The sequence below is a fragment of the Teleopsis dalmanni genome, chromosome 1 (genome assembly GCF_002237135.1).
Source record: "Teleopsis dalmanni isolate 2A chromosome 1, ASM223713v2, whole genome shotgun sequence".
In the NCBI taxonomy this organism is placed as follows: Eukaryota; Metazoa; Arthropoda; class Insecta; order Diptera; family Diopsidae; genus Teleopsis; species Teleopsis dalmanni.
The window spans coordinates 222,409,103-222,422,444 of NC_051846.1; the positions used below are offsets into that span (position 1 = coordinate 222,409,103).

Here is a 13,342-nt window from a genome sequence, read left to right on the forward strand (position 1 = left end):
TGCAACTGTTATCGGATCAAATAGAAAAAATATTTTATTTTTAAAGTTTAATCAAAGGAAAAAATTAAAATAATTAAACCTTTAAAATGTTGCCAACAAATGTTATGACGTTTATGAAGAAGGTGAGTTTAATTCAGCATCAAATTTTATATATATATTAAATGAATAATGGTTAAATGCTAACATATGTATACTATATATATGTTACAATCTGTATATCTGTACAGACTAACAAATTAATTAAAAAGTTGTCCCAATTAATACATGAATTCCATGAAATGCTGTTGCTATAAAAAATGTAGACCCAAAAACAGGATCAATAATTATAAAAGGTGCTTCAATATATTCATAAGCCTGAAGAATTGTTAAATAAACTCCCAACAAAATTATGAAGAATTGTCATTAAGGTCATTATTTATGGTATATTATAAGCGCAAATAATGACTGTATTATGTTAATAACAACGACGCCTAGTATTTTTCTATATATTCTTATTTAGATCTATAAATTTTTACATGTTTCTCGACTACTTGTCACAGCAAAGTTTCCATACCCGTTGAAAAGTATAAAAAAATTTTTTATTTTTAATGAATCGGCGCCTTCATTTCGAATAAAAACTTATCCATGTAGTTCGTCCCCTATATATATGTGGGAGCAACAAGAAGTTATTGACTGCCACGTTTATCAGATACAACATGATATATTCCATGTGGATATAGTAGGATATTATGGTAGGGTTGCAGTTTTAAGTGAGCAAAATTGCTGATGACCAAAAATAGAAGGGATCTCTCTATACTGAAGGCAATAATTAATAGTTTCCAGTCTATCGCAGACCAAGAGGTCAGGATATGAATTGTTTGTAATATTTACTATTGTGGAAATCAGACATATGAGAAAAAAACTGTTTCTAATTTTTTCCATACATGCTCGTGTTATTTTTGTTTTTTTTTGTTTGTTTTTAATTAATATTAACTGAATAATCCAACATTTCCTTACACAAGAAGTAGCTAGAAACAACGGATATTTACAAATAATAATTTAAAATATACGAATCAATACGAAAGTCTTATAACCACTTATTTCATATTTATGTAAAAAGATTACTTTAAGGAATAAAAATCTTTGGACTTAAGCTCAAATACAACTTTGGACAATCAAACAATATTAAACTAGCAGATCTGTCATTCATAATTCAATCGTCTCATAATCATTATGAGACATAATTACATTGTCTTAGTTCAAACTTAAAAAGGCAATCTAGCAGTTCTGGCAATTAGATGAGCCAGAAACATCAAATAAAAAATTTACTCCAGCAGAAGAATTGTGTTTAAACAAGACCCATTAATTGTTGGTAAATCAAAGCAAATTACTCTAAACAAGTTTTAAAGTTTACAAAAAGGCTTATAAGGGATCTGATACTTAAGACACAATATGTAGAGTTCATGAAGTTGATCCGTTTTTGCTGAGCATCACTATTTTTTGATACAATAATTGAACTTGGATATCCTTAGCGAATTTCGATGTTGAGTAAAGAATTCCATCATCACATTTGTTTAGTTGTTATTATGTTAAACTTGTTGTTTTAGAGTTACCTGAAATGAAACTTATTTACTTAATCTAAAATTGATTTTATCGATGCACTTCTGTCTTCGTGATCTCTATAGAAACTCACAATAAATCTTCGAAAGAAAATTACCATAAATCCATTTAACTTTCAAGTCACTGTAAACAACCTAAGTTACTCTCGATTGATAAAACCTTCTGTATGAGGAAGTAGTTAAATATATGAAACTTGAATAGAGAACTGCACTGTGATGTTTCATTTGTTTCAGTTTATGTATCTATAATAATCTATAATTATATATTATTATGTATCTAGCATTATTATTGAGTGGTTTTTTTTGTAAAAGTATGATAATATTGATCCGTCGCTCGTTCTTTTATAGAATGCTCTTAAGACATATTTTAGTTCTATGTTCAAATAGTCTCTCTGATGCATGCCATGGATTTGTTATTGTACAAACTGAAACAATTTATTATCTGTTCAAGCAGTTAGAATGGTTAGTGTTTAGTGTTTTTAATTTTATTATCAAAATTTTTAAGTATAATTCCTGGAAAATCATTAAAAAAAAACTTCTTGCTATATTATTTTTATTATAATCAATTACTAATGAGTTTTTATTCAAAATGAAGTTACTTTTATTAATATTTCGTTAATTATTTTTATAAATATTTAAAACAACATTGTTACATTTTATTAACTGAAACAAGTTTATGTAATAAAAACTCTATTTTAACATTTTCCTCAAAATTTTGAAATTTAATTTGAACTTCATTTTATGACTCCAACAGATTTCAGAATATTCAAAATTACTTGCGCTCCTCTCAAGTAGAGAGGTATTTGCATTAATACCAATACCCGCCGCTGTTGTAAAATAGTTATAATTTTTATGGATTTTATAATAAAAAACTTTTTAACAACTTTAGCTTATCATAAAGTACTTTAATGCTGCCAAAAATGTTCATTATTAAAACTATAAAACGTTGACGTATAACATGCACGAGTATTTATTACACTGAAGTGGAAAAATAGTAGGATTACTATATAAAGATTGTAATTTAAGGTTGATAACGGGTTTCATTTCAGGTCATTATGGCCTGAAATATCACCTTCATAAACTACAATTATCTGCTAACTCGGAATGCAGATTATGCCTCGAAGATGAGGAAACGACCATGCACATTCTTTGCGACTGTCCAGCTTTAACAACGCACAGAAGAAACCTGTTTCATAAAGAATTTCTGTCACCAGAACAGATTAAGAACTCTTCTCTTGATTTAGTTCTAGACTTTATTCACAAAGCTTTAAGGGGCTTTGTTTAATCAATAGTGAAACTGGTACAATAGGTCTCTTCTGACCGCAGTACCGGCTGTTGTGCAATTTTCACTTCTACTCCTTAATAATTAATAAAATAATAATATAAAGATTTGGAAAATGTCATAAAAATCAATATGAATCGTTATTCGCACTTAATGCTAAATCATAATCTTAAACCTATGAAAGAATATATAAATATAACTATTTTTAGTTTTAGAATAACAAACAATGAATCTTTATTCTCAATGTTCATTATTTTTACTTCTGCTGTTAGAGAACATAATAGTATGAACATAATAGCATAATAGAAAATCATTAATTCATAAAATATCTTTTAAGTTTTTTATGACTTTAAAGTAATCTTGGGTTGTTCATGAACTATATCCCTCATATAAACCATTTATTTAACTAAGTCAACGACTCCATTCATTGATGGCCATTTATTTCTTTCATGGAACGATTGATTCACTAACACCCAGATAAAAGCTCTTGAGTTAGCTATTTTGGTGCATGTTCACTGAACTCTACTAGCAGTTTATTTGCATTGAGGATACTTTCCGAATTCATGTTCTTTAATACTCTATGTTTTAATGAATTTATTCCACCTATTTTGCAAAAACGTTTTGTTCCAATACTTAAAATCATGTTCGTGAAAGAATTTTATATAATTCTCCTATGCTAACCTTTTGACAATTAATTTTTAATAGAGAAATAGATAATAGATAAAAAGCCAGTGATATTTAAAATTATTTCAATCAGAAAACCGACCAACGTGCGAGATGTGATTACTGTTATTTTACTTTAAGTCTGTTAGAGGTTCTAGAGCCACTTGCATCGTTAAGACCAGTGATATCTGAGTTCTGAATTGAGTTTGTACTCACTGCCGTTATTTGCCTCGTCGAGAACAAACCAAATATTTAAAAATGAAGTATTTGAACCATAAAAGTGATCCATTGATGTGACTACTTTAATTTCCTACAAATATAAAAAAATTTTTTTGTAAGAGAAATGATCAGCAATGGCAAAAACCTTGTAGGACTCAGTAAAAATTTTCCCCTATTATAACATGCAAAAATAAAAATGTAAATTATTCAACCATCTGAAATGTTGAATTATATATTAGATTTGTAATTCTTTTACATGAAAGTAAGAGAGTATCAAGAACATAATTGAAGGATATGAACTATGAATGCTTTGATCTTAGTGAACTATATATGTTATAAAACAATCAGATTAATTTAAATTAAGAGTGACTGCATGAATTCAGCAAAATAAATGTGAAAGCTATGCAATATCCGTGTCTCAAATTAAAATTTTTTTTCAAATAGTGTGCAATCTGAAGCATCCGATAATCTTCACCTTCAAGAGGCTCAATAATATTAAACTTTTCACTCAAGAAATTACTAACACATAAATGCTGATTTATAGCATTTTCATTACCTTAAATAAAATAAATGCTATAAGCTAGCATTTGAATGCTGTAAAAAAATCTCTAATATTATTGTAATCATTAAAGTAAAATTTATTAAATTCATATGATTATACATGTATATATAAGAGCTATATATGAGTTATAGTAAACTCCTGCAAGTTATTTTATTAATGAAAAAAATTATTTAACCTGAACTTTTTAACATTCATTTATAAAGTGAATTATATAAATATAAGCTACATTACTTTTATGGAAATATATCTTTGTCCTATATATGTCATTTGTCCTATATCTTTAATAGAACAAATGATAATGCGCCAAAACAAAAAACATTAAGCAATTAAAAGGTGGACTTGTTTTCTTTATAATATATAAAAATAAAAAAAAAAACACTGTGTGGCAGTAGTAGTATAATAGACGCTGCACTCGAACTCTCATATAGGTAAGTCCATGAGCTGTAGCTCCAGACACGATATGATATAGGTCTGTAGAGAGGAAAGTAAATATGTTGAGGTATACTTGAAAATGATGAATTAACTACGTATTATAGAAACAATGTAGCAGCACAGTAGGGCGGGCGTTGAGTTGGAACCCACATAGAAGTCTGTGAGCTGTAGTTTCAGACAAGGTGTTACCTAGTTTTGTGCGGAGCAAATTAAATATATTGTAGAATACTTGAAGTACTGTGTAGCTTGGAGCACGTTACATAATCTTTATCTCTCTTATTCTCATCTCCCTGTGGAGCATAGGGCCTCTAACGTAATATGATACCATTTAAAAAAACTGTTAAGGTTATATGCTCTACTTGAAATCAAGGGTTACAGTAAATAAAATAACATTATTTCCAAATATTTTTTTAAAATGCTGAATTTATTCAAAATAACTTTGCCTGCTATCATGACTTTTTATTAAACTATATTTGTATCATTTGGAAATACTTTTTTTTGAACATTGTCAACATTAATAATGCTCCATTTAAACAATCAGTGCATGAAAATGGCGTATCTCTCAAGTGAATAGCGATGAGTTTAAGACTTTTATATTTTCGCATGAGTTGTGAATGTGAATCGTATTGATTGACATTTTAGATAAAATTTTCTTATACCAGAGCTCGAATATCTGTAATGATTTTTGTTTAATTTTAATTCACTTGCGAGAACTTGAGCATTCTTTTATCAAGCACGAAAAACAGTTCAACATTTGCAGTAAATTTCAATTAAAATTCCATTATTACGAATTATTTAAATATTCGAGACATTTTATTTAAAATTTTGTTTGCGTAGGCAAGTGGCTTCGGTTACAATATAAATTATTCATAATTAAAATGAGTGCCGAACACAGAGCAACGATGGAATTATTGAAAATTCATTATTCTCAGGATATTTTATTCGAAAATATCAACGAAGTTCCCAGCTTCATTTTGCCTGCCAAGGGCATTTATGCGATTTGAGCTGGCATTTCTGCTGCGCTTAGTGAATACTTAATTTCTGCTGTAGCATTGCTCAGTGCTCCGCCGGATGCAAAATCTTTCAAAAAGTAAAAAATTTTATACTGAAATTGAGAAATTTTCATTGGTGAATAAGTGAATCGGTGCTGAGTTGTGTTAACAGTACTTCCAAATTCTATTATTAAAAATTAAAACGTCAAAAGTAAATTTCATTAGGAAGCTGAGAAAGATACTTTTGTACCTTACACCTTGGAATTTTAAGCGGATTTAATTGATTTTGCAGACACTTTTCATACTAATTTAACAATGTTTTATGCATGCGTTTTTGTAAGCTGATTTTGTAAAACTTTCACCTCATCATAATTTCATATAAAAATTTATTTTAATGAAGTTTAGAAAGTTTTGCCAAATAACTGAATAAAGCAAATGTCAAAGGGTTACGACAAGTGTCTTCAGTACTTTGAGGTGCTAGAAAAAGTTTTTAATTAAAAGCACCTTTTTCGAAATTTTTTCGAGTTGACATATTTTCATCTTCGGGATTTGCTGTAGGATTTCGAAGTTTTTCTTCAAATTATGTCGGATTTTTTTAACAAATAAAATTTTCTACCAAAGTGTATTGAAGGAGCGTAGATCTTTTGTAAAATTTTAAGAGCCCTTTTTTTATTCTCTCAATTGTGTAAATTTCGTTTAAATATTCCATTGTCAACATTATTTTCGGTACATGCATTTGTGTATTTCATTTTGTACAATAGCCAAATTTATGAGTAAATATTTATTTGGTTTAAGCCTTTTTCTTAAGTTGCTTAATATTTAAGTACAGCAATTGAAATTTGTAAAATAATTAAAATAAAGTTCATTCATGTGAGAATGAAAAAGGTCGAGTTTACTTTAAATTCAAGAATACATTATTCTTAAAAAGAAAAGTTTTTATTTCATGCCACAATCTACAGCTTTATATAAATTTTTAAATCAAATTACCTTAAAATAAGTTTTGTGTGAAATCCGGTTTTGATCCAACACAATTTCAAGTTTTTCCTAGAATTTTATAAGTTATCGTAAATGCTTAAGGCGTATGTTTCTAATTTGGTACTTAAGGATTATCATAAACAAAAAATTATAGCAAATTATTCAACCAATCAGCGTTGTTAGAGATATCCTTCATCACAAGTAGGTATGGCTAAATAGATGACACTAACACTGGATGAAACCAGTGTTAGAAAGTCCATACATGTAACGTACGTAAAACCCGTGAGAAGCGTGTAGCTTCCAAACAACACTGGAATAAAGCTATTGTACAGGAAACATACAAATGATACAACATGCTAAGGCTAATCACAAGTAAACGAATATTTTGTAAACAATATATGAGTAAACTTAAGTTAATTAAATTTAAACATGTCAACCAGTGTGCCTTTAGGTGTAATCGGTCATATGTCAATTTCATTGACACTATTGTGCAGTGTTTAGGTAGGGCAATGAACTTAGGTCAGTCATGTAAGCTGCATTTTTCAATTTTGAAAAATCGTTTCTTTCAACGAAATGAAATGTCCCAAAAAAGTCTAAGACATACAACAATAAAGCTATATAAAAGTTTATAGCTACACACTGGCTTAAGTGTCGGAGGCTCTTAAAACGAATACAGCATACAAACAAGTTGTAATGTGAAATATGCTATCTGTTTGACTACAGAACATCAGAAGTGATGTTATCTACCCTGAGGAATTAATAAATGGATTTAACAAAATTTTAAAAACACTAAACAGCCATCACGAACATTAATCGACACCCTTAATTATTTCAGTGGATTTAGAATATGTAGATTATATGTGCTATAGTTAAACTATAGTCTTAGAGTTCTCGAGCAAAGAGAAACCTTAAGTGTCATTAAAGTTCTAGTACAAAATCTTGTCTTTCTAATGCGCGGGATACAGATAACCAACGCTTTTTATTAGGAATATAATAGACTTCTTTTCACTACACCTATTATTATATAATATTGCTGTAATAATTCACTAAAAATAAAATCAGAAATGATAGCATAAAATATACAAGTGTATTTCATACCACAGAGCAAAATCTTTAAATCTTTAAAAATCTGAGTACCAAAACATAGCCACATTTTCGTAGTTCCGATGTGAAGTCTATACTACTGAACGAGTGTAAATTAGCATCTATTACAGTGCATAATTCTAAATTCTCATTCCCAAATAATAATAAATACGATATTTATATATACCAATAATAAATACTGAATTATAAACTATGGATATGGATTAAATCAATTTCGTCGTAAATATTTTATTAAATTTTTATTAGCAAACTTAAGTCATGTGTCATTACGTCTCTTCAGCGAAGAATTATGGAGGAGGAAAAGTTTATATAAATCACAAGTAGAAACCAAGTATCAGATACAGCAGTTTGAGCATACCATATATCCTGTTCATGCAAATAAGGAAATCAAGCTTATGCATAGCCCGGAAAACCAACAAATGAATTTCACAAGGAAATAGCCGTTCAGACCTACTTTCAGAAGTGTGGAGAAGAATACTACACACCGAATATATCCTTGCACACTATTCGAGGTGTGATTTCAAACATATAGCTATCAAAAAAATTAAATGAGTGTGGAGAAACTACGTAACACATAAAGTTAATGATATATAGAGAAAAAAATTGTGTTTAATAGTAATGATATAATAAATAATAAAAAATAAATAATAAAAAGAATTTATTAATACGCACATTTCTTAACACATTTCTAAAATTTCTAAATAATAATATAAGAAAGTGCTTTTATTTACTAATTAATTTTAATATACACAAATAATATAAAATACATTTACACATAAAATTTATATTCATAAATTATAACTACAATAATTATTTTGAGTTATTGTTTTTGATGATTACTAATAAATTCTATTGTATTAGGGATATGTATGAATTAAGAAAATTATTTCGAATTATTGATTATTTCCAACACTAATTAATATGAGCACATTCCCATTACTCAAACGCCTCGAATGCCACAACAAATGTAATTAGTGAAATCCTCTATTTTAATTTATTTTTTATCCATCTAATCTTGTTTTTATCTTTTTAAATAACAAATATTTATTAATAATTGCCTTGTTATGAACTTAAGATAATATTTCCAATAATTGTTTTTAACTAATAATTGCTCTTTCCTAACAGCACACAATTTACGAACAAAATAATCACTCATACGCACCGAGTGCCACTTAGAAGATTAAATTGAATGAAATATTTTCTACATAAAATAATTTGCATAAATGCAATAACTTGCATTTATTTAATTAAGATAGCATACATATCAACTAAAAGCACTTGAACAAAAAACAAAGTCGTGCTTTGAATCAATTTTCTGCCCAATAATTTTGACTGCTGCCTGTTCTTTTATCTGATTTAATGCAATTTTAATGCGACAACGCATCATAAAAACGAACGAAATTGAATAATAAACAAAGTCATTATAACGTCATTTGTCAAAATCAAAATTACAAATCACTAATGACATTACAATCAACACAAATACACAGGCGTGCAACAGTGTTTGCCTTATGCTACTGTGGGTTTAACACAGTGTGGCACAATGGCACAGTGCTATGTGCGTATGTGTGTGCATATAATTTGATTATTGACCGAAAATTGTTTAGGATTTGGTGTGTTTAACACATAAACAATATGAAATAATGGCTTTCCCACAACCAAAATTATAGTACTTTTCTGATTAATATTGAAATATATTAATAATTATATAAGCTTATCAAATGTGTTGTACTTCTTGATAAATTTCAAAGTATTCATTGGCTTCGATAGAAATTGATATATTATGAAACATTCTTCTCTGTAAATTCAAAATAATTAGTACTTTCAGATATTTGTAGTTAGTTAATTAATTAAATGGATTATTTGTGTTATGTATATAGCATTTTAAACTTAATTACATAAATTTGAATGTTACGCGTATAGTCAATAAATATTTATTTTTAATAAAAAGGTTCGCATTTTAAACTAATGGAAATCAAATGAATTTAAATTATATTAATTTTAATATTATTTAAACTGTTAAAGTACTGTTAGCAATACTTATATTATACATATAGTATCACTGTTCGCAATAAATTTGAACAGAAATTAAAAAATTATATAAAAATTAAAAAAAGTATATTATGTTTAATACTTTTTAATTTTTGAAAATGATCAATGTTTCGAAGTTTTTCTGACTTCTGCCTAAATGTTTACAATTATTAATAATGGTTGAAATATTTAGTTATAATATCTGCGTAGCTGCGATTTTTTGGGTACCGAGACATACTGGCGTACGCGGAAACAAATACGCGGACAAAGTTACCAGGAAAGGAGCAGTTACACTAATGATGCGGCCTACTCTTTTTGTGGACTAGGATATAGTACGCTCCTTTCTCTCATAAAAATAATATACCAGTATTAACACAATTCAAATCACTTATTGGTACCTATAACAATAGGGGATACCAGAATTGTATGAACCTATCAAAAGAAAAACTTAGCATCATCACAGGAATCCTAACAAGGCAACTGAAATACCACCTTACTAGACTGGGTATATATACGGATGTAAACAGTAGATTCTGTGATGAGAATAAGGAGTCGGCCACACATTAAATGTTAGAACACTATGGGCTATTATTTAATTATTATTTATTATTAAATTTTTTAATTTTTGATAAGCTTTTGTGAATCTATAAAGAAATGACTTTTGAGTTGGTATTTAATTTTAAATTTTTTTAGTGTTTAATTATCTCCATTTATCTATATTTATCCGATTTGTCTAGATTTATCATATATTTATTTATATAAATATCTAAACATTTTAAAGTTTTTTCATGTATTTCTCAACTGATTGTGGAAGCTTGTGAGAGGGCTATTTATACTGAAATCTGTTCACAACTTAAACTTTTTTTTTCAAAGATTCATAGAAGTCCTGCAAAAACATCATTAGCACTAAAAAAGAAAATTCGTAACTACTCTAATCTAAGTTTTATATACTTTGATCACAAAAACTATTCAATTCATATATATAAAATAAAATATTAATTTAAGTATTAAATAAACGCAACACATTCTTTAGTTCTTACTGATTTTTAAATATAGTTAAATTTTTGCCAATTTTGTTGATCTAAGTTAGATGTCAGTAAGATTAAGTAAGATTAACGAAATTTGTAGTGCAATTATTAATATGTATTGATTGAACAATTTCAGAAATGAAATAAAGATAAGATTTTAAAATGTCCTTCGACATTTCCTAATTAAACTATATCTAAAATCGTTAATTATTATTTAAAATAAATAAATCTTTATGAAAAATGATTAATCGATGATAATAGATTTATTTAGTATAACCTTAGCCCAAACATTTAAGATTGCCAACATAGTTTTCACATTTTAGATGCTCATTTATCTCTTTTAGTTCACAGTTTGAATGTTTTTACAGTGTCTGAATTGTAATACTGAATAAATATATTCTTTGTTTTAGAGGCCTTATGTTTCACAAGGAGCTCAAGGGGAAGAGGACTATAGTAAATAATACTCTTTGTTTTGCTTAAACTATTCTAACAGAGTCGTTCAAGTGTTGAAATACTTGCGCTTTTGTTCAAAGATCAACAAATGGAACAGCTCATATGCGATGAGCCATTTCATGTCAAAATCGTTAATCAATATTTTCCAAATACGGTCAAGCACTCTAATGTATCATCTGAAAACTCCATGATGTTTATTTGACAATCATCTAGTGTCACATTTTGGAACTGATTTCTTTAATTTGGCTCGCTTTATTAATTCTAATCAATCATTATACAACTTATATGTTTAACGTTAGGGACCAGGCACCCGCTTTTCCACTGTTGCATATAGTAAAACGGACTGAAATTCTAATTTCAGTTTGATTAAAAAAAAAAATGTCTTATTATTCAAAAAAATCCAAAAAAAAAATCCATGATAATCCATTTAGATACTATCACTTACTAGATTTCTCAGTATTGTTTATTTTGATTTAATTTTTGTTAGATAACACAAATATCTGCGCATTGAGTGAGTTCTTTAATCGATGTTAGTTCAATCAATTGCAAATAAATTGGAATATAATAGTTAATTGTCCTCATATTATTATTTATTATATATTTTGACACTTCATATATAATACTTAACTTACTTTTGACATTTTTTATATAATATCAAATATAATATTCAATACCATTAAATACAATATTTAATATTAAATACTTTTTTGCAATACACTGGCACTTTAAACCCTTAGAAAAACATAATATAATTAAACAAAAAGACTTGAAAAGTTATCAAAAGGATTTATGTGTGTAATAAAAATAATAATAATTAAATACCTAACATTTACATATATCCACAAGTATATGGAGGACAAAAAACCAAAATTTGTATTTCCTAGCACGCAACTGCACTTTAAGCTCATAAAAATGCATTTCATGTGACACCAGATTTTGTTTGCTTTCAAGGGTTCGAGACCATATCAACAACTTGTTGACGCAGCTCTCCACATGCAAATTGTGATAAAAATTTTTGCATAAGCAAATCCTGTTGCCACAAACATAAGCGGACATTGTAAATTTCATGTCCTGGCATAAAAATAAATTTGCATGACTCTCTGCCCAATTCAAATAAACCACAACACTCTTTGCCAAGGCTATCGGAATATTGCAGAATAATTATTTATCTCATCTTTTTGTACTTTTTTATTTTGTTTCTATTTTTATTTTTTTTTTTTGGTAAAACTGAAATTAATTAAACAGCTTAAATAACTTTTAAATTTTTTTAAATTTATAAATTTTAAATATTTTTTATAATATTTTAATTATGAGTTAAATTCATATTTTATGCTATAATTTTTTTATGCACATTTTTTACTGAATTTTTAAAAAATTCTATTTTTTTAATTATATAAATCAATAAATATTCATTTTAATTATTATTGGTTAAGTTAACCACAAACACAATGAAATAAAAATATTTTAAAATTCAAATGATTTATTTAAAGCACTTTAATCACATATGTAAATATTAATTATTATTAATGTCACTAATTAATATTGTGGTGATACTTTAATTTTATGGTTGTCAACTTTGTTATCCGTTCAAGAGTCAAATATTAAATTTCTGAGTAATAAGTATTATGTGATAAAAATTCGTACGTCTGAATTAAAAAAAATGATTCAGTTGCAAGAATTATTAGTTGTATATATTTTGCGAGAGCTTTCGAATATATGTAACATCATGTATTTTAATTTGAACCTCCGTTTCTCTTATACAAATATTATAAATATTATTCAAGAATTATATTTAAAAATATTATTTTAATGTTATAAATAAACAGACAGTAGTTTATGGCAGGTACTCAAATTTCTCTGTATCACTAAATACTAGATAAAATTTGTAGAAGTATTCACGACTGCTACGAAACCATATATAAGTGAATGCAACTACCCAGTTCAAGATTCCGCAATCAGTGCTTCAATTATTTGCTTTTGAAGAATAAAAAATGCAGACTTTT

General features: G+C 27.4%; 1 protein-coding gene across 1 annotated transcript in view; it reads left to right on the top strand.

Moving 5' to 3' along the window:
- Window positions 1–58: 58 nt before the first annotated feature.
- LOC119667692 (regulating synaptic membrane exocytosis protein 2-like) overlaps window positions 59–13,342 on the top strand; it is a gene marked incomplete at both ends in the record, with an annotated part of 37,833 nt that continues 24,549 nt past the window's right edge. Inside the window, 1 exon segment of the mRNA XM_038077000.1 lies at window positions 59–122. Coding sequence (XP_037932928.1) covers window positions 87–122 — 36 coding nt within the window.